Raw genomic sequence first — 23,029 nt, forward strand, 5'->3', positions numbered from 1 at the left:
TAAAGCAAGCGCCTTAGAATCTCAGCTTTGTAGACTAAAAATGTGCATATCAAGCTCGGCGCTTTTTGTGGAGAGCATGTTAATTTTAAAAGTAAAAGGAGCTGTATTTGAATTACAGTGTTCTACTATGTCTCATGATCTACAAAGTAAAATTGCAATGTTTGAGGATTCCTTTTTTGTGCAGCTCATAGTCAGCAGGACTGCGCTGTGTGGCGCACATAACGCCGCTAGGGGGCGCTTTGGTCAAAGACAATTCGTGGTGGAGCGTCGGAAGCACAAAGTTGATTCCTCTGGCCAGATGCGTGAGTCGATCGCTGAATAGTTTTTTTTCTTTATGGAAATGAAGCAAGAAAGTGGGGAAACATTTTGTTTTTACATTTTTTAGTCAAATCCCTTATTTGACAAAACACATTCTGGTATTTTATAGCATCTAGATTAGAATATGCTGGACGTTGGCTTTACCTTTATTAGAAAGGGCATTATTCAAATGTGGTCACTGGTAGTCTCGTGGTACATCCGAACCAGATGCCCAAGCCACCTCATCTGACTCCTCTTTACCCGATCTGAGTCCCAGATGACAGAGCTTCTCAACCCATCCCTAAAGGTCGACGCCGACACCCTGCTGAGGAAGCTCTTTTCGGCCGCTCTTGTTCTTCTGTTCATGGCCCAAATATTACTATTTCACATACGTAATATTAACAGAACGCCGTGTTTGGACTAGTGGGGCTACATAGAACATAAAATTGTAAAGAACATTTCAGGGTTGACTCCCACTTTAAGAAATACTCCAGATGTGACCGATGTGCATGTTCATACATATTGTAGCAGATGTTTTAAAGAAGACTCCATTTTTTTTCTGAGCTTCACTCTGTGTTCAGGTGTTTTGTTTTATTTATTTTTTTATGAACTGCATCCGTTTCAACATGTGTCTGTCGTGCATGACCACACATGCACCATGCTCAGTATTGAAGAGTACACAACAGTTTTCTCAGGACATTATCGAGTATAGATACATTCTTTCTGTTCAACATTGGGGGGGATTTCTCTTGGCACACCCCACAGCTAAGTCTTATCCTGTCATCAGGTCAGGATCATCTTTTTGAGACGACTGTCTGACAATGTGACTTTGCTCACATTGATTGAGGGGAATTGGGTTTAATAGGCCAGATTATCCGTGCGTACCCCAACCTTGTCAATTTGTTTGGAGTATGCTGCAAATTTTGGGGGAATGGGCTGCAAGCCGTTGCCGCTTTATGTTATATGACACAACTGAATGTTATTTTGGAACTACCGTAATAACTAGTCAAGTTGAGTTATACCGCCATGAACACGTCAATTGTTTTCTCTCCCTTCCTCCCTCTCTCTCTCTCTCTCTCTCTCTCTCTCTCTCTCCCTCTGTCTCTGTGTGCGTGTTTGATGGCTTTGTAGACAGTTAAAGTGGATGAGATGGCAGCAACTTGTGCAGGCTCACCGCTGTGACCGCCACATGCAGCAAGTGCGCTTGTTGACTGCATGCATGCTGCACTCCGCTGCCCGCTTGACTGACTGTAGCTCAAAAATCCACAAGGTAGGTGTCATTTTTTTCCTTAGGCTCATATTTTTTTGAAAATATTGTTTGTTGTACATAAATATTATACTTACTGGCCAACTTGCTGTCAAAATCTGACACTGATGCCTAATTTAAATGAAGAGCAAAATCATGTGGATTCAACATCCTCAAGACAATTAATGGACACAACTTTCGTTATTGTAAAGCATATTTTTTTCTGTTGTGTGGTTTGCATGAAGGTCCCATGGCAGGTTTTCACACCATTTATGGCTCCATATCAGAATGCAATAATAGAATTATATAGACCACAGAAAGTGAGACATGACCGACTACAAAGTGCTGCAACTTCTCCGGAGCATCTTCAAGAGTGCTACTCAGGACTTACAAGATTTATTCTTATACCCTCACACCAGAGCTCTGTCAGGTAAATCGTACACCCTTTGTTCCTACAATATTTCCCCCATTGAAATAATATTCCGAATCCTTTGGCTAGCCTAAAAGTCAAATACTAGACTTCAACTGACTTTCAATGTTTGGCTGACTTTGACAACAGGCAGCGTTTGTTCAGCTTGCTCTCAGTAATGTGTAGTCCGCCTTTTGCACAAGCTCACCTGGGTTGTGCTTCGGCTCGCCGCGACCGGGAACAGGACATTAAGTCGAAAACAGATAGCCGGATGAATGGATTCAAACATAGCCTAATTAGGACAAACATGATTAAGCAAACAGTGTTTGGCTCACCACTGAAATAAATGTATAAAATAAATAAATGTATGTGGTGTTGCATGCCAACGTGTGAATGACTCGCACGTGACTAGTTTGGAATGAAGGAATTGATTGCATAAAACTCATTTGAGTCATCCCAACACGTTTCAGAGATGTGTTTAAGTTATGAGATCAAAGGTGGAAAGTATACCCTACACTAAAAATCTATTTCACAATCTTTTTTCGTAATACAATGCTCCCGCCTCATAGGCTGAGGCTAACTCGTTGAGGGATCAAATGTCCCGGTGGACTGCTCCAAAGATAAAAACATTTGATATCATTTGATTATTATTCAGCAACATGAAAGGTTTTCAACTCAAAGATAAGAGACACGACATCTAATGAGACGTTTACCTTCATCTGTCAGACGCAGATAAGCTAGCTGTGTGAACTGGGTAGCTAAGCTAGCTAGGTTAGCTTGACAGTTTCGCTCACTGATTAGCTGGTCAAAAATTGACTAAACGTCATGTCAGTTATGCATTGAGATGACAATAAAGTGACAGATTACACACTGCGTGGACTGTAATATTGAAAGTGTACCTTCAAAAAAAGTGACTGTCAGAGTAGACATACTCAAATTCATGCGACGATAATGCAACGTTTTCCTTCTTCAAAAATGCAAAATATAATAATAAAGTAAACAAAAGTGGGTTACTTCTGCTGCATTTAACTTTCAGTTGAACACACGCAGACAGCTTCAGACATGTTCTTTAGGCAAGCACACCAGGAGAACATTAAATTCCACCTTCATACTGTAAAAGTTTACGCTCACATACCGAAGTTCGGGCCTCTCATTTGTCTTTATGTCATGAACCTTAAATAAAGTGTCTCCTTCAAATAGTTTGCTGGAAGACGCCAGGTGCTGATGTTATTTTGCTGCTTAATTCAATTGGCTGGATTGTTTCAGTCTAATGTGATTGGTTCAACAGATGCCCTTGGTGTATAGACAGCAGCCAATTAAGGCATTAGAGTGACCGACTGAAGAGGAGATTGTCCTCGAATGCAGTCTTGGTTGTGTCGAAGTTTGCTTTTGCCTCAAAGTCCATCCATTTTATTTATTTTTTTGCTTTGTTATATGTTGTTAAACAGCCAAGCCTGTTTGGCTCACTCAGCAGGCAGGCTCTTGATGAGTCTATTTATAGTAGCGGATTCAATGAGAAATTGGATGCTGTGACAGCACTCTGGAGAGATGTGGTCATGGGAAACAGCCGAGGTCAGAGCGACAAAAAAGTTGAAGTGGACTCAACAGAAAGAAGAAGCCTCTTGGGAGACGACTGCGCTCTCAGTTCCTACGAGCGCCGTTCAGAATATGCTCGAGTGTGTAAACAAACGGTGCGAAAAACTATTACATGAGGTAAAATTGTTGTTTGACCAGTTGGTGGCATCCCAAGAGGAAAAAAAGTCCCACAGGTTATTTGTCATGTCCTGAATTTGACTTTTGCATTCTTCTTGAAAGGAGCAGTTGCCAGATTTCAAGTCCCCAGTCACGGGAGTGTCGTCGGGTGCCTTGCTCAAGGGCCGTTAGTGAATTGGTGATGCTAATTCTCTTATATTGCTGAGGGAAGTCAAGACCTGAGGAGCAAGCAGTTGAACTTTCTGATTCCTTCGCTACTCAAACGCAGCTGCTTCATTTTTGTTCCCCGTTTCCTTTCCATTATCTTTGAGGAACCGTCCCCCACTCATAGTGTCCCTTTTCACATTATTCAAGAAAAAAAATCTCAACATGATACAATAAAATACATCTGTGTAGCAGACAGTGCTGCCAGCTCGGATGTGAAAAGTGTCATCTGGCCGAAAGATGGCAAGCAAATCATTGAGATCTGATTCCTGCCTAGACGAGGCCGGTCCTCCAGAGCCCGAACTCAACCGAACGTCCAGCTTCTCTCCACACCACCGTGCCTCACTGTCACCTCCTGAGCATGACAAGACACCACGTCAAGCATGAGATTGTTCCCGCACTTGGAAATCATCTCTTAGCTAACTGTTCGTAATGTCTCGAGTGCTTTTCTGAAAGTGGATGTGGGCAATCACGCGTGGTGTCTTTTAGGGGACGTTTTGAATGCAGCATTTTAGATAATCACGACTCTCTCTCCATTCTACGCTATTGTCAGACGTGAGATAATTACATGAAATGTGTATTGAAGCTCATAATGCTCCTTCAGATGCCTTTTGCTGCAGCGTGCGCGCACATTCGTTAAGATCTTTGCCAGTGGAAAGAAACAGAGGTCATTCATTTCCCTGGATGAACTCCAGCCGTCCACTGGGTTAAACTGGGAATGGGGTCGCACACTGACAGGAGTCCCCAAAGTGCACAAAGGACTCCTGTGACCTGCACAATGGCACACTCAGAGATTGGCTTGATGCGATTGAGTGAGGACTCCTGCGGAGTGGTTGGACACAGTAAGGGACGAACACACTCTTGTGACATCACTTAATGTAATTGCCTGAGCGTGGGGTCACTGCACATACTCAGTCATTGCCTCACTTCCTGATGATGTTCTTTGCGTCCTGTCCTTAGCAATGATGTGTCGCCACAGTCCCTCACACACGCAGAATAGAATGAAAAAAGGATGCATCCCCACTAGTCGAAACACGGCATTCAAAATCCACCTGTTTTTAGCCATCTGTGGGGGCGGCCATTTTGCCACTTCCTGTCAACTGAAAATGACATCACAACTGCTTAGGGCTCAGGTAACAACTAATCACGGCTCACCTGTTTTCTGAAGCTGAGGAAGTGAGAAAATGGCCGCCTACTGAGATGGTCAAAAACGGGTGGATTTTACTACTTAACTCATATTCCACAAACACAATATCAATCGGAATGCCGTGTTTAGACTAGTGGGGCTGCATAGAACAAAGAAAATGTTGGGGTTGACTTCCCCTTCAAAAGTATGCACTGGCCCCCAGTCTCCAGCGGCAGACACAATACTGATTGATATTTTTTTATTTTATTTCATGCATCGTTGTTATATTACAATGGTAAACTTCTTCTGCAGTCTTTTCAGATTTAGAGCAATTTTCCCAAAAAGAAGTAATATGATTTGAGTAAGCCATTACACGATCAAACGCTCGCCAACATAAAACTTTCAAGCGATAACTAAATAAGTTGGTCAGTGATTCCCAATTTTATGTGGGCTTCTTTGTAAAGCCACAATTCGTTTTTCTTTTACGTTTTGGGGCCGTTTTGGCTGTATACAGAATTGAATCTTCCTAAATGCTTGTTCGAATGCACAATGATCGGTTTTCCATGTCCCACGGTTGATTTTAAAGAACCATCTTGTGCGTACTCGTCTATTCCTTCAGGTTCCATCTGAAGAGCTCAACGTTTGTGGACCATGAAGCACCAGTCGATCTCCCGATGGCTGAGTCAGCTGGGCCTGCCGCAGTATTGCACTGCGCTGGAACAAGAATATGACGGTGTTGAGGTACGACAGCCTAAAGGGCAGCAAAACCCAAATGATCCCAGAGATGACGAGACCAATTCGGTGGACGGATCAATCGTTGCATCTGCGGTGTGTTACGTTGCTCATCTCAGTGCAACAAAAACAATCCGCGAGACCGTTTTTGGACCAGCCCCATTTTGTGAGTTTGTGTGCGCTTACAAGATGGTCTGATGTATTATTGGGAAGGAGTCTCAAAGCGGCGGAGCTCTTTTAAATGTCATCATGGCTCTGGCAATAAACTTCACAAGTTGAGGACATGTTGCTGGCAATAAACTTCACAAGTTGAGGACTTGTTGCAGCTTATTCTTGGGCAGCCATCCACTTTCTGTTTGTGCCTAGCTTGTGAAAATAAGTCACGTGATTTCAGTTCACTTTTGTTAGTAGCGGCTCATGTGGATAGTAGGGGAAAAAAATTACCCCGAAATTACAGTACTGCAAAATGGCCCTCAAGGAATTTCATGTAGCACAAATTAGGAGGAGGCCGATTGTATGATTTTCTACTTGGCCATTTATCTTTCATCACACAAGTTGTCATGCCAGCCTTGCCCTTTAATTGTAAATTTGGCAAATTACTGTCAAATGGAGGTGATCTTAATTAAGATAAGGGGGACATACCAGAAGTGGCTAGTTTTTTATTGTGGACTCTATTTTTAGGTTAAAAAGGTTTTCATTTTGAGGCAAGTGTAAGAACAATCATTTTTGAGGCCCACGTTGTTCAAATGAGGACATTTGTGTGGTTACAGCACAGCAGTAAAAACCCAAGTGTAGCTTGATCAGAGAAAACAGACAATCATGTGGAGGCTCTTCAACAACCATGAAGTCCAATTTGACCTTTAACCAGCATTGGCAGATTGATTAGCCTACACGATCTTGAGAGCCATTCTTTGCCCCCTACTAACGGCTGCCCATACCGCGCTGGTGTTATTAATGGCGGTATAATGAGCAGTGAACGAAACAGATGGTGGGAGTGTGAGGGACAGACAAGGGCAAGGGAATGGTTCTGATGTGTTGTTAAAGCTGCTGTGCGATGTTTTTCTCCTGTGACTTTATTAGATATGAAATCGATTCAATTATTTTCATTATAGGTCGAACAACATCTGCTGGAGTTACCCATATTTCATGGTGCAAATGACATCAGATTCATTTTTGTCGCCCGGTTATGTGACACGATGCTGTGCAGATATTTTCGGAATTTACATCGTCATCATCATCATCATCATCATCCTCCTTCCATAATGGATTCATACAGCATCACTGATCCTTTTCAGGATATTATACCAACAATGTCCAGCTCATTGGTTCTCAACCATTCAGGATTAGTACTGCATGACTTAGCTTGTAGACACCACCAACATTGGCCAGACATTAAGTAAACATTAGTATGAGGATTGTCAAAGCTCTTATAGTTTCAACTTGGTGAAATCGCAAACGGTTTCCGATTCCTAATTTACAACTCCACTTCATGTAGCGATTTAATCAAGAAAAGGGAGAAATGCTTCATTCGTAAAAGCATTTGTTTAGACAAGTGAAATGAATACATTCATTTTATGTCACTATTGAGGAGCATAATGGCTTGTATTGACCATACACAAAATATGCATTCACATGGGGGGGGGGGGGGGGGAATAAAATCACCATCCACAGGCGTTAAATCAACTCTGCTGGACAGGATTGAGAGTTCATATTGTGGTTCAGCTCTGAATGAGCAGATCAAGAAAACATGTCACTTTGGATTTGCCCACAAATGGAGATGAGACAAGAGAGGGGCAAATAGAAAAACACCAAGCTGTGTGCATGCGTAAGCGAAAAAGACAAGTGTTTCTAAATGCGACAAAACAACAAGTCCTTGAGCTGTGCGGCTTTGAGTTGTGAAGGTTCTGTGGTGACGCGGTGCGTCTAATTTATCGTTATGTACGCTTGAACATAAAGTCCAGCACTGCCCAAGGTTGTTCCGGTTCCCCGCCATTCATCTACTTGAGGAGTCCTTTTAGTTAACACCGTAGGGCAGGCTGAAGTGCGGCGGCGTCTGTTTGTTGGTGTGCTAAACAATGCGCTAATGACAAGATCGGGATGAGGGGAGGAGATGGCACACTTTGGGGGGACAGGCGGTCAGCCGTTTACATTCCCAACAACCTGTCGAGACAGACTTGGACTTTCTTATCTCGCACAAAACATTGTGTGCACCTAAGGCTTCGAAACGTATTTTGTACACTTCGATTGTTCCAAGATATTGTATATCTACTTCTAGTTCACATCATGAATGTAGCCCGAATGCTGAAGACAAGTTTAGTCAAGTTTTGTGGTGACTTTGGACTGCTAAAGAAGCATCACGTCATGTTGTAATACCAACTCAAGATCGCAATACAATCACTTTCAGAGGACTCACATTAGGGCTGCACAATATATGGAAAAAATATCGCTGTTGCGATAATGGCCTATGCAATATGCATACCACAAAGACATGCAATCATTTTCTTATGGAATTGTATGCTTTCATCTGAATTTTGACCAGAGAGATGGAGACTTAAATGGATGGAGACTTTGACATTATCCAGGGGAATTACAATTAATTAGCTAAGAAGACATTGAGCTTGTTTATATGTCATTTCTTTAGGTACATGTGAAATATCGCAATAATATCGATATCGCATATGGTATGTTTTTCCAATATCGTGCAGCGCTAACTCACATGCGCTTTCTGTTTTTTGTTTGTGTTTTCTAGGACCTGCTGCACCTGTCAGAATGCGACCTCTTGGACATCGGTGTTCACAATCACCTCCATCGTTTGCACCTCCTCACCTCCCTACGCCTCCTCCAAGAGCGAGAGAGGCGCAAAGGTACTCCGCAGACAAGACTGGCTCACCCCCTCAGCCCCTCCTCATACACACACACACAGGTTGTTTGTTCTGTCTTTGAAAGTCCCCAAGGACCCATCTTTGCCTTTCCCCTCGTGTGCCCAGAAAGCGTAGCGAGCGCGACAGAGACGTATAGCACAAGTGTCATGTAAAGACATGCAGATGCCTGGGGGATCGTGAGGACACTTGTCTGTCAAAGGACAATGCGGCGCACTTACACACATACACACACACTGCCTATAAAACGGCGGAGTCCTGCTGGGCCTTACCACTGGAGTGTGCATTCATGTTTGTGTTTCCCATGCATTATTCGGTGACATCTAATTGCTGTCGAGGGGTTTTCACTCGTGCATCAGACGGTTTGGTTTGAAATAAATGGCCTGAATGAATGCTAGCCTGCAGGTTAAAATGACAACTACTACTCTCCAACTTCTATTACATTGGACAAGGACTTTTCTGTGTTGCAATTTAAAAAAACAAAAGAATGAATACAGCACGTGTATAAGATTCATATTTTGCTTTTATATTTTAGTATCCCAACTCCTAAGGTGATGATGACTTCTGCCATGAGGTTTTGACAGATTACAACGTACACTTTGAGGACCGTTGCTGAGGTGAAACAGCCTCTACTTCAAGTCGCTCAGTCACCGACTACCATGCTATTATCTGTCTGCCTGGCAGCCTGCCACCCCTATCATTAAACACAGAGGCCAGATTTGTGTAGCAGCAACACACACGTGCGCACTCACGCACACACACACACACACCTTAACAACTCTTTTCTCCGAGACCTGATGATTTACATTTCAGACACTTGCTTTTTGTCACTGGGAGGGATGCCCGTCCCCACAATGTGAATGGATTTATCTCCCCTCAGGATGAGTACACACACACACGCACAGACACTCGCATATGCGTACGCACACGTGCAAACACACAAAGCATCCCGAGAAAATGTCAAGTCAACATTTAACCCCGATAAGAGCATTCCAACGAGAGCACCTTCAGAATTCAGTACACACGTCTATATTTACACTCTATCCTTGAGGCCTATTCGCTTCTCCTTTGGATGTAAACCAGCTCAGAGATTGACGTGTCTAATATCTACGAAAACACGTTATTATCGTACACATGCTCTCGATTAGAGGGAAGATCAGAAGGCGTATTCATGGAAAATGGAAGAATCCAAACAAGCTCCTTGTTGTCCGACTTGCTTGTTAATCATCACTTGTACATTTTTGTCATATATGGAACATGTCGTATCTATAGCATCCAGTGTGGACATTCAGGGAATAAAATGTCTTATTTTTGCAAATTATGGTGGCAGTTGATTTACTAGTTTGTGTTGCTGATGACCAGTAGTGTTGCCGTACTGACACGTCACACAATGGTCAGTTAGGCTTCATGTAAAAGGGGAGTTAGCGGTGGTAAAACTGCTAGCAAGATTTGAGTGTCGCCTCGCTTCACTAATGAATCACCCACTTGCCCACCCAGTCTCTAAGCAGTCACGCCCCTCACTACATACGCCATTCATAGTACTTTGTGATTTTGAAAATGCGTGGTCGTGATAAGTAGTCACAGAGATCGAGTTTCAACAAAATAGCAGCGCTAGCAATATTAAGCTAGCATTAGCAAGTGAACAAGCTGGCGTTAGACACGGTTGCCCCATTGCTCGCATGACTTATTTGTATCTTGGAGTGCCACTTGAACACTCAGGGCTGTATTTTCGTAGACAGCACACAAACAATTGGGGTGGAAGGCGGTCTCCAGCTGCCCACTTCACAGTGGTGATCTATGATCGCCCTGACCCGTTTTACATCATCCACAAGGGGAGATCTTGCTGTTTCTTATAAACGTACTTTGCGCTTGTCCATCTATTGCATGGCCACCGGCCATGTAGAGCGTGTGCCTATTTATTTTATATGATGTGTTTGATTAACCACAGGATGTTCAGCCAATATCCGATAAAGTTAGATGACTTGTTGTTGTGGAGGAAAGCTCCGCAAAGATCATTTCCTCTACGCCAGGGATACTTGTCAACATGATCTGTGGTTAACTCCACAGTATGTGTACTTACTGTATGTACTGTAAATATCTTCCTCAGTCAGTTTGTGTGCATTGGTACCACAGACGATGTCATCAACATTCTGCTGTAATCTAACATCTGTCAAAACAGAGAAGATCCAGTCCCTGGAATTCAATATTATGAGCCAGAGCACACGGACGTCTGTCCATTGCCGTTTTGTGTTTTTAAGGCCTCTTACCTAACACACTTGTATGAGATGCTATTTACACGTTTTAAATTATTTGTCAAGTTAAATCCGGAGTCCTTTGCTTCCTGGTCCCTTAAATTGAGGTTCCACTGTATATATTTTAATTAAATTCACTGATTAATTGAATATGTGACGTATGTGTTCTTTATTTTGAGGTTATATGTACATTATGTTGCCGTTATGGTAAAACACATTTTTGTGGCCAATCCCAGCTGACTATGAGTGAGCGGTTGACTAGTAGAAAAAAAACTAGTAGAAAAAAAAACATTCCTACTGACATTCACAGATATGGACAATTTTTAAAGTCTTCAATTAACCGAAGGTGCTGTTTTTTGTGGGAGGAAGCCGGGGAGAGAAACAGCAAAGCCCACACACGAAGACCTGAGTCGAAACTCAAACCTAGAAACTTTTGATTGCGAGGCATATGTGCTAATCACTTAACCACAGTGCTGATGGAAATTTACAAAATAAGTAAATATCTGAATCATATTCATACGACTCTCCTCGGCTCAATCCCTGTCCTGCTGGTTTAAAAATCCCCGTCCATCATGGCCATAGCAAATGAAAATTGGCAGTTTCAGTGGCAGAAGGATATACAAAGGCTTGATACCAACTTCCAGCGAGGAACCAACTTTAGGTCCAGCAGAACTGAAAAGTTTTTCAGAATTAAAGTATTTCATGATCGGAATCCGCATCTGTGAGGTGCCAACCGAGCAGTACCAGGAAAAGTATATGAGTCATGATAACTGAGGAAAGTCTGAGGATCAGCTCTTGACTTTGACCTTAGGAGATTTTGAGCAACTTATCCTGAGGCAGCGTAGCAAGAGGAATGAGGAGTGGCCAAACATTTTGTTGTTGACACATCACACTTTTCTGATAGAAAACACACAGATAACGCAAGGATGTTCATACAGTGTGTTCTCAGGGCAGCGCAGGGTGGAGGAGGACCGGGTCTGTGGGAGATGGGGAGTGAATGCAACAAGGGGAGAGGAAAAAAACGAGGACGGGGTGAAGATTAAATGAAGGAGTTGCCGCATTCAGTGCATGTCGTGCCACGTACAGTATATCCCATAGAGAAACAATTGGAATGCCAACCTTACTACACTCATTAGACACAACATTTGGGAGCAGATCTAGTACCGCGTCTCTACGGCCATACTTGACACTGGAAGAGATGTATGAATTTATTAATCAACAATATGTTGACAGTGGGTTCGTGGTTAGCATGTCTTTGTCATAGTTCTGATGTTCAGGGTTCAAATCTTGGTCCTATGAGTGTAATTTATTCACGGTAGTTTATTTTGAGCATTGCTATTTTCTATTTATTTTTTTAACCACTAAAATAGCCGGATTGACGAATGACGGAAGTGGGTTTTCATCCCTCAATGTGATTGTCGCTAACTGCGTCTGTCAGTGACAGACTTAAATGATGGTCCGACCGACTGATGGTTTGACGGACTGACGAATACAATTTAGTTTGTCGCGAAATATGACGGACCGACGAATCACGGACAGGTACCCTGACCGCTGACGGATGGCGAATGATGGACCAGCAACATTTCGTAAAATGCCCACCTCTTACTTTTGAAATATCGCTGCTGTATGTTAAAGCAGTTGTTAGCATGTAACACTCACAGTCGAGAGGGTTTTGTGGGTTTCCTTTGGGCTTCCTTTGTCTACACGGGTAAACTATAAAGCAAAATTACTTTGGGTTGCTGTATCCTATTTATAATTAACCGTTCCAAATACTCGACTTATTAATTCTTTGAAAAGCACTTGCGCCCTTCTCTTATGAAAATACATGACTCAGTGAGGCTCTGTGCCAAAATCTTGTGGCCTACGTCTGTCCACGTGCCAAAGGAGGGCTTGGCCTCACAACGCGTGTACATTAGCAGGAAGTGCAGGAAACTGCTGTGATGGTGTGAGCTTCCTACACATAGTGCATGCGTAACACTGCAATAATATTTTAGTCTTCAGACTTTTCTCAGATTAAGGATAAAGCCTTGAACTTGCTGGCTTCCCGTTTCGTGTGCCATTCATCCAAGATCAAGCCTGAAAAGTCTAAAAATACATTGTAGGAAATGGAAGGTATATGTCAAGGAAATGGCGATGTGCGTCACAGGTTTTTTTTTCATGCAGAGAACGGTGGGAAATCACCTGGGTGGGGAGCATCCACAGCACCCCCCAGGATCGTTGATGAGGAGTTGTTTCGTCCGTCAATTGTTTATAATGACTTATACAGTGTTTATTATGAAATTATAGTATCCCTTTCAAATTATATAATGTATGACAGAAGATATACATAAACAGACGAAGGCATCATGCACTGTATAATGTTGTTGCGGAATCCAAGCAAGGTGGTGGGGGGGTGCATAGTGATCACAACCTGACTCACCGTCAGGGTTCCTGGAAGCACCACCCTCCCACACACAAAAATGCCAGGTATTTTTTAGCATGTCTGTATGAAATGACATGTAAGAGATGCTCAGAAACGTGGACTCTAGTTCTCTAGCTATTTCGACTTCAAACCACTTTTTCTGAAGCAAGAGCTCCCTGAGCAGCGTTTGGAACTTTCATGTTTCGTCATGTCACGTTTCATGCTTAGTGGGCAAAACTAATTCTTGGAAAACGGAGAAAATCAGTGAAAAGCATACTTTATTGGGTTGAGATTGGAAAATTTTTTCCCCGTCATTGTCATCTGATGCGTTTTAGCATCAGATGTGAGTAGAAAGTATTCGGCTCATATTTGGTTTTGTTGATTCTGTGCGCACTGCAGTCACGATCCACAACATGCTGTTCCTTTCGTTCTACTTTTCTCATCAGTGAGATACAAGTCGTCATTGGTTTTATCAGCCCAGACAATCCGATTCCAGAACATGGAGGACTTTCCCTCAATGGTATAGTCTGGCAACGTCTAATTAGCCTTGCATACGTTGCAGTTGTATTTGCCGTCTGATCATTTTGCATTGCAGTGATGGCTTTATTGTTTTTTCTTAAACAAAACACACTCAAGCCTAAACAAACACACGTCGGCGTGTTATCAACATTAGACAAAACAGAGGAACTGGAGGACAAAGGCAAGAGAGAGTGTTGTCCCGGGGGCTCTTGACACAAACACGCCGCATACTTGGGACGACCTTTCACTTGTCATCGCGTACTCACGATTCCCTTGAAATTGCTTTATCGGTTTCACCGAGTGAAATATAAATCATCCTTCCATTTCCAACGCCTTTGTGATAATAATACACTCGTTGCTGACTAATACACTTCAGTCGACGCTGAGTCAAGTGGTTCAACTTCCTTGAGTGCGACCCACGTTGCTCAAACAAGTCCAAACGGCGAGGTTTCTTTGTCATGCTTCGGCTGCACATGGCAACATGAGGTCACATCTAAATCTTCTAGGAGCACCCGGCCGGTTGCTGGTGGTGTGGGTGGAAAAGGTCGCGCACAAAAACACTGAGCGCAATGAAATATGAGGCTGTGCAGGCAACACAGAGAAGAAGAGATGAGAGGAGGAGAGCGGGGGAGTTTTGTTCAGCGCTGGGGGGCAGGGGTTGGTGGTGGCCGGGCGGGCGGTGGGGTGGCGCAAGACGCAACTTGGCTAAAAAAGAAAGGAGGAAACTCCTCCTGCGCAGTAGATGAGGAGGAGGGGGCCACGGGCTCACAAATCACTCCCCAGAGGGGGAAAGAGGAGGGCAGAGCTTGCCGTAGAGCGCCGCGGCTTGTTGTTGCCTGTCTGAGGCAGCGTGAGAGTTGTTGTCCTCATTCAAACAAGCTATGAGCCAGAAAAGGTCTGCAAGGAGAAGATAAAGAGCAAACTGTCGGAAGGAGGCTGCCGCCAACAGCAGGTCGGTTGTGTGCGCGCGCGGACTGTTAGCATGCGCAATGAAGATGTCATCTCCTCTTTCCTTGTCTCTGCTTTGGGAGGCGAACTCATAAATGGGAAATGTAACGCACAGGGTTCATCAAAGCTCCTTCAACTGCCAAACGAGATGTATATTTGTGAGGAAAAGTGGGTTTTACGGTGGGATTTTTGTGGGCATCCCGAGGCGCTGGGTGTAGCTGTGGTTGTGTGACTTAGCGGTTTAAGCCCCAGCAGGAAATAATTACAAGAATAGAGATAAGACCTTGATCTTGATTGGTGTTCTTGCCGAACGTTCTTCGGCTTTTTGAATGTTTGGTGCTTGCTTATTTTGTATATGCACACTTTGTAGAAATGAAAATGTCAATATGAGGAACTTTTTGAAAACTAATTAGCATTTTGATTTGAAGTTAAGAAGGCTTCACTCTTTTGTTCGGGGAGACTTTGACAGGTTGAGTGAAGAGCACTCAGAGTAAAACTTTGACCTCTCAGTTATGAGAAGACATCTTGAAGAGCCCCCCGCAAGATGTTGATGGAGATGGACGTGTGTGTGTGTGCGCGCTTGCTTCTGGCTGAAGTGGGATGCGGTGGTTGATATTTCAACCCGTCGTTAACATTGACAACAATTCTAAAACAACTGCAATTTTGTCCCAGCCACGACCTGATAATCTGCAGAATCCAATTTAACACCCGCATTTATTTAACTTCATAAAATAACATTCAAAGTAAATTTGTGGAAGAATATCCAACATATAAATCTACAAAATCCGTCAATCCATTTTTTTTTTTTTTTTGTAACTTCTTCAGATTCACAGAGAGCTGAAGTCTTTCCCTGAGTGCGTGTGTGCGCGTGACAGGGAATTTAGGCGAGGTTCACACGTGAGTTAAATGGCAGCTACTGCTGTGGGCTTTAATAACCGCCACATGAATATAGCACGCGCGCGGGCGCACACATTGGTGGGCCCACATAGTGAAGAGCGCAGTAGGACACCTCTTTCTGTCGACAAACAAAGGCTCGCTCTGAGCCGCAGTCATGTGACAGTTGTTCCCATTGTTCACTTCAGGCCAGGGGTGGTTTGACTAATGCACTTGTGTGTGTGTGTGTGTGTGTGTGTGTGTGCGTGCAAATGTGTATGCCAAAGCAGGAAGACACTTTTAGCCACCCAGAGGAAATGCCGTATTCCCTAGCAGGTTCTTGTTTTTTGTTCATCTTCCCTATTGTCTTTTTATATCGACATCTTTTGCACAAAAACACTGTGATGCCAATTCTGACTTTATAATCCAGATTAATAAAAACACAGTAAGGTCCGATGGATTAAATCTGGGTAGTACGTACATCCTCATATGATGAAAGCCCAACTTCAGAATATTCATTATGACACTCTCCCTCCTCACCGAAGTTTACATGACAGTCATGAGCGGCTTTGTGTAGGAACTGTGTTAATGCATAAGATATTGTTGTATTCATGTTTTATTACAAGTAATCCTTTATAATGAGCTGCCTGCTGTCTAAATGTTTACACTGTCATTTCCTCTTCCTGCTCATGTGGACTTGTTTCCCACCCAATGTTGTGTGTAATGTGTATGTTTTTTTTTTTTTTTCCATTGACCTTCAGTCATGGCTCCCATGTCAAAAACCACTCATGGCCAAACACAACATCACATTTAAAGATGGTTGCTACAATGGCTGTAATGGGATTTATCCAGTCAGGAGTTTAACATCCATCTCAATCCTCACGGTGATTCAACTGTTTCACATCCTCGACTTGTCTATGCGGGAAATGAAATGTGACTTTCGCTTCTTGAAGCCCAGATGCCTCAAAAGCCAACTGCCACCATAAAACAAACTGTACTGTAGTTCGTGTAGTTTCACAGCTATTCTAAAGTGTTGCAGAAGGCAGGCAAACATTAAGGTTCCCATTTTCATCGAGAGGCGCATCAGGGCATGTCTAGATGACCGTGTTTTGGGAGTTTGGCAGATTGCACTGCGCCATGCTGGTCACTTCGGCACACCGAGAGCATTTTGTTTTGCACAGCGCCGGCATACCTGACAATTTGGTGACTGAAAACAGACTAGACTTGAGACCAAGCGAAAGCAGGTCTAAGTTGCGGTGCAGGTGGTACAACCCGATTTTAATTTTCGATCTTCTGCATGCACTCCAGCGAGTCTGTTTCTGCTTCTGCAATGTCAAAGACGGTGTGTACCTCTCCTGCACTGAATTTCTTAACCACGGCCGTCTATGAAAATACCAAAAGAAAGAAAACTTCACCCATGCCAGAGTTGCACTGGGCACCAAAATATGGCCACAAATGGAACTACAGCAAAAAGACACTTGCTTGGTGAATCATCCTCAAAGGAATGCTCATTCTTTTTGAGAAGCATCTCAGACAGCAATGTCCAATTTCTGGATAAAGACAATTACTAGTTTGATAGCGCTGTGGAAAAAAGCCATCACTCGATTGGCCCTCTCTGAACAGAAGATGAAGTTTGTGCCATCACCTCTCGTCTACTTGCAACAATGTTCGGCTGTCCCTCCTTTCTCATTCCACGGGAAAAGTGTCCACGAACAAGCTGTTTTGCCACCAGGCAGATGAACGACCGGTTGGTATGCAGGACCGTCGTTTACCAGCCACGCCTGACAACAACAACAACAACAACAACCATATTGTGACCGCCCACAGGGCATACGCCACCAGAGCCACAAATAGGGAGACTCTACACTGAACAATTGCCTCAATACAACCTTTCCAGAGTACCATGATGTGGAGGACTGAGAATCGACATGGACTGAAGTTCGCTCAAGATTACATTCATCCCTGAGGTCGGTTTGTGCCACGGCCCAGAAGAACGGTGGCCTGTTAGGGCTAAAAAGCAAGAAAACAAAGGGAGTCAAGGGAGAGCTGACATCGTGATGAACAGCACGGGAGCAAGGGGGCTCGCTGCGAGGATGCTGTTAGACCGAGGCCAGGATGGATTAGGCAAAGTCAATGAAATTAAGCCAAATAAATTGTGTGCAAATATGACGACTAAGGATGAGGCCAAAGTAACAGTTTCACTCAACTTGGAAATTAAAAATGAGATTGACCTAAAGTATTTATGGTCTTGAGAAGTCTGTGAATTTATTCAGTGATAGTGATCCTTTCTTCTCTAAAGAAGGGATGTGTGTCTAGCAGATGGTCAGGGCCACACAAATACACACACACACACACAGCTGACCATCCCCGGGGGGTCTTATAATAGGTCCTCTTGTCGCGGTTGTGCCCCTCACAGGAATCCCCAGTTTGACCCAGCGTGCCTCAGCTGGACCTGAATTGGTTTTACAGTGGTTTTTGTGAGTGAATAAACTTCACTTGTCATGCTGAAAGGTCAGCTGTGCCTGACACTAAACCTGTCTTTGCATTTTAATTGGCATCGTCATCTCAATAGAAGGGCTCAGCGGCCCCCCGCTGCTCTCTTTTCCTGTTTGAAGAGAGTTAATACTGTAGCTAAGGGGGCAGATTACGCATGGTTACAGAATCATTTGGACGTCTTCATTCACCAAGGCAGTGGGTACATCTAGCAAGTACTTTCACACTCGAATTATCGAACTCAAGCAGGAGCATTGGTTGACCTGGGACCTGTGGGAACATCCATCGAGTCAGTGTGTCTGGAAACTGGTGATATTTTGGCGGGTCCGTGATGATGAAGCGCTGCATGACGAGTGATTCCATGCAGATAACAGCACAGTCTAGTCATCATCATGCAGCAGGGGAATTTATCAGGAGCATGTTCAGATTTGCATCAGTGCCTAAATTTGTCCTTGACATTTTGTTGCCACCGCCGGTTATTAGCGGACAGGACAATGTGTGCATCAATAAAGTTAAGGTTTTTTCTAAAAACTCAATAAAAACAGAATACAAGCCAATATTCAATTGATTCCTTTTAACAACACTCAGTAAGCACTTGGGAACTGAGGACACAAATTGATGAACCTTTGTAGGTGGAATTCTTACCCAATATTGCTTGATGTACAACATCAGTTGCTCAACAGTTCAGAGTCTCCGTTGTCGTATGTTGCGCTTCATAATGCGACTGCTGGCAGGCCGATCCGGCACACACAATCTTTTACTCTTTTAAGCTATGCTGTTGTAGCACGTGCAGAATGTGGCTTGGCATTGTTTTGCTAAAATAAGCAAGGACATCCCTAAATAGCAGCCTATGCTGCGCCAAAACCTCTTTGTTCCTTTCAGCATTAATGGTGACTTCAAAGATGTGCAAGTTACCCATGGCAAGCAGGCACTAACGCAGGCCCATAGCATCACAGACGCTGACTTGTGAACTTTGCGCCCACAACAGTCCAAATGTTTTTTTTCCTCTTTGTCCCAGAGGCCACGACGTCCACAATTTCCCCAAACAATTTGAAATGTGGACTCGTCGGACCACAGCACACTTTTCCACTTTGCATCGGTCCATTTCAGAACGAGCTTGGGCCCAGAGAAGCCGGTGGCGTTTAGGCATGTTGTTGAGAAATTGCTTTTGCTTTGCATGGTTTCAACAATATTGGCAATATTCTTTCCTCAAACAATGTCGGTTTTTGATCAGTGTCGCCTGAGAGATCAAAGGGCATTCAATGTTGGTTTTTGGGTTTGACGCTTGCGTGCAGAGTTCTCGATTTGTTCCTGAATGTTTTGATGATATTATGGACGATACTGTAGATGGTAAAATCCCTAAATACCTGGCAATTGTATGTAGGGAAAAATTCTTAAACTGCTGGACTATTTGCTCAGCCAGTTGTTCGAAAAGTGGTGAGCCTCACCCCAGTCTTGCTTGTGAACAGCTGAACCTTTTGGGGAGGCTCCTTTCTGTACCCAACCATGACACTCACCTCTTTCCACTGAACCTGTTCACCTGCGGAACACTCCAAACAGGTGCCAATGGTTGGGGTTTGTCAAAGATAACACAGTATGGCTTTCACTGTCATGGTTAGGCTGATGTAGTTTTGCGACAAGAATCATCGTGGTTTAATTTATCTGCCGCATTTTTTAAATACCAGCGTTTGTTCCAACCATTCTTTTCCCTCACCACCCTGCGTGGACTATTTATGGACATCCGATTCAAAATGTAGAATTCATAAAGCCATGCTGTCTACTCTACTGATCATTCCGATGACAGCCATTTGTTATGTTATGTCTGTTGTCTCACAGCCTCAGCTGTATTTTGAAGAATATTATAGCATCAGATTAACATCCACTAAACACTTGAATCCCTTTAGCTCCCTTTGGAATTGACTTGTGGCCACAACATTAGAAACAAATGCCTGTCATGATGTCATGTAATGATAGGAATGATCACCCTGAGGAGAATGTGTGCTTTATGTCCATGACAATGTGAAAGGGTGTGTGAGCGTATGGATAGCTGCGCCGACACCTGTTGTACTCATTCTCTTCATGTGTGCATAACATTTCTTCTCGCTGAATACTACGTAGTGTGTGCGTGTGTGTTTCATATCAGATAACTGTCAGATATATGATGTAAAGCAGCGTTACAGCATAAGGCTTCTGTCTTGGCTTACTTTGTGTTGACCCTCAGGTTGTTGACAATATGTCAGTCTCACTGTTGGCGGCACAGTGAGCTAGTGGTTGGCATGTATGCCTCAAATTTCCAAGGTTCAGGTTTGAATCTGTGCTCCGGCATTCCTTATATGGACTTTGCATGTTCGCCCTGTGCTTGTGTGGGGTTTCTCTGGGTAGTCCTGTTGGCTCCCGCATTCCAAAAGAAAATCATGCGATTGGCTGCCGACCACTACATGGTGTACCCTGCCTCTCAAGCAAAGTCTCCAGATTTCCATATGCAGACGAGAACATGGATGGGTTGTATAGCATGAAATATCAAACGCCTCCCACTTAACGTACTTGCTAGCATGAAACTGATCGTTTGACTACATTTGAATGGGGTGTCTTCTTTGTTTGGCAGAGTGGAGGATGATGGCTGAGGGGCGTTTTGCCAGCCTGCCCAGGTCGCTCCATGCACATCACACACTGGGAGGCACATCCCGCATCCACGTTCCTGCCATTGGTGCTCCCGGTGGGAGTAGCTGCCCTTCGAGAAAGCTACAAGCCTCCATTGCCTCCTCCATGGACCTTCTCAGCTCAAGACCAAGGTGGGCCAGATGATCCGTACATGCCTCATCTAACAATTTAGTAGTTAATAATATTATTACAAGAATTATGAAGCAAAAGACAAATGAAAACACTATTTCTGAAGTGATAAACTCCCAAAAAGTCTGCCTGATTTACTATATATCTGCGACTGCAAAAATGGATGAAAACTTGAATGCTCATTGCGAGCAGACGTGGACACTAATCTACTCAATTCAGTTTGGTGACAGCTATTTCAGATCTTATAAAATCAAGAGTCTCACTAAATTAATGTTTGGTTGCTCTTTTTTCTCCCCCTTTCTTAGTCTCCTTCCAGGATCAGAGTTCCCCGTAGCTTCTTACCAGCAAATCTCCATTCACGGAACTCTGCCTCGACGCAAGAAGGGAGGCTCCACCAACACCTGGGACCCTAAAGCCAATCACGCTCAGCCAGTGCTGAGCGGGAGCTCAACACTGGTAGCTGCACATGTCCATCAGCCCATGAGCTCGCCACTGGTCCAAAATATTATCGACGACTTCCACGGTTACGGGTAAGCAACAATGAAAAGATCCCATATAGCTGTCAATTGCTGATTTAGCTCACATAAAAAGTTCATTGCAATATGCTCTCACCACAACACGAAGCCCACCTGCAAAAACAAAATGTGATTCTGCCCAAAGAAGATAATTAGAATGGTGCTCGTGGTCGAGCCCTGACCTCCACCAAGTACGTGATGCATAGAGGCAAATAAGATTACGCAAAGTCAAAACAATCCACACACTTTGCTTCTGGTGGAAATCTCAGTGCCTTCTATGCTGGATTCGGAGTGCAGGTCTAAGTGCCCAATTCTCTTTTCAATTCCTGTCTGATTCTGTTTGAAAGTACAGTACATTCCAAGAGACGGGACCACGTTGATATGACCTGTTCTGAATAGCTCAAAAAGTGACGGGACATTGTGATTTCCGAGGAAATGCTGTAGAGGGGCTCATTTGAAAATGCAAGCATTTATAGATTTGGGGCTTTTGCTGTTGTGAGATAGGGGTTTCCCCTCACAGCTGACAGTTAGAAAGACTGCAAAGAGAATCCTTGAGGGTGTTGCGCTGAGCTCAACTTCAGAGAGAAGGCACACAAAAACGCTTCCCGTCCATCATGTCTTGCCATCTTTCTGTGGCCAGTGTAGAATTACAGCTGACTGTATCTGATGTAGCCAGCGATGAGCGCATGCGAGCGTGTTCGTAGCCCCCAGCATCTGGGTTACCTTTGTAGGTCGGGGTGTGGCAGGCCAGATCACAGATTACTGTGAACTCTGTCTTCGTGCCTCCACTCTGGATACATTTCATGTATTGCCGGCACACAGCTGGACGATTAGTCCAGGTCACCTTCGGCCAGTGCAGGTGGCTGCACACTGAACGATATTATTCTCGGCTTCTGGGTTTAGTCTCTGACTAAGTAGTTGTGTTGTTTTTTAGACTGCTTCTTCAGGTATGAAGAAGGTTGATAACTGAAGAGTGAAGACGTCACGTACATACACAAAGCCTTTGCTCAGTACTTTGTTGATGCACCTTTGGCAGTAAATACAGCCGTAAGTGTTTTTGAATATGATGCCACAAGCTTGGCAAATCTGATTCTGGGCAGTTGCGCTCATTCGTATTTGCAGCATCTCTCAAGGTCCGGTTGGATAGGGAGCGTTGGTGCACATCTTTGTTCAATCTCTCCAGAGATGTATGATCAGATTGGAGTCTGGGCTCTGGCTGGGCCACTCGAGAATTGTCCTGAAGCCATCGTTCATTGTCTTAGGGCTTGTTGTCCTGTTGGAACGTATCCTATCCTCCAAACATGACGCCTGGCGTTCACGCCAAAGACTTCAATCTTTGTCTCACCAGACCAAAGCATTTTATTTCCCACGATCTGAGAGTCGTTGAGGTGCCAATTGCCTTTGACGAAGGAGGGGCTACCGCCTGGCCAGTCTACCACACAGGCCTGGTTGATGGGGTGCTGCAGGAGATGGTGTGTCCTTTCTGTAAGGTTTTCCTCTCTCCACAGAGGCACACCGCCAGATAAAAATACTGAAATAATGATCATCTCATTTCAATTTACTCAAAATGGATTTACCCCGTGTGAAATCTGAGCCTGTTTAGTTGAACAAAAAAAGCTGATATACTTGCAG

General features: G+C 43.9%; 1 protein-coding gene and 1 long non-coding RNA gene across 3 annotated transcripts in view; one reads left to right on the forward strand and one right to left on the reverse strand.

Moving 5' to 3' along the window:
* Positions 1-1,439: 1,439 nt before the first annotated feature.
* bcar3 (BCAR3 adaptor protein, NSP family member) overlaps positions 1,440-23,029 on the forward strand; it is a 49,995-nt gene continuing 28,405 nt past the window's right edge. Inside the window, exons 1-6 of one of the 2 annotated variants that reach the window (XM_086047996.1) lie at positions 1,440-1,567; positions 1,789-1,973; positions 5,615-5,736; positions 8,477-8,591; positions 20,698-20,884; positions 21,188-21,412. In XM_086047996.1, the coding sequence (XP_085904122.1) occupies positions 5,647-5,736; positions 8,477-8,591; positions 20,698-20,884; positions 21,188-21,412 (617 nt within the window). In that variant the 5' untranslated portion in view covers positions 1,440-1,567; positions 1,789-1,973; positions 5,615-5,646. Of the gene's footprint in view, positions 1,568-1,788; positions 1,974-5,614; positions 5,737-8,476; positions 8,592-14,530; positions 14,731-20,697; positions 20,885-21,187; positions 21,413-23,029 lie in introns of those variants that run through there. The other variant, XM_086047997.1, reaches the window with a different exon arrangement.
* Positions 4,087-23,029, reverse strand: part of LOC147139203 (uncharacterized) — a 40,284-nt gene continuing 21,341 nt past the window's right edge. The window contains exons 3-4 of the long non-coding RNA XR_015089070.1: positions 5,599-5,709; positions 4,087-4,224 (exon numbers count right to left, since the gene is read on the reverse strand). This is a non-coding gene — a long non-coding RNA (uncharacterized LOC147139203). The remainder of the gene's footprint in view (positions 4,225-5,598; positions 5,710-23,029) is intronic.

This window comes from Filicampus tigris, chromosome 12 (genome assembly GCF_054856515.1).
Source record: "Filicampus tigris isolate MCC_2025a chromosome 12, RoL_Ftig_1.0, whole genome shotgun sequence".
Classification (NCBI taxonomy): domain Eukaryota; kingdom Metazoa; phylum Chordata; class Actinopteri; order Syngnathiformes; family Syngnathidae; genus Filicampus; species Filicampus tigris.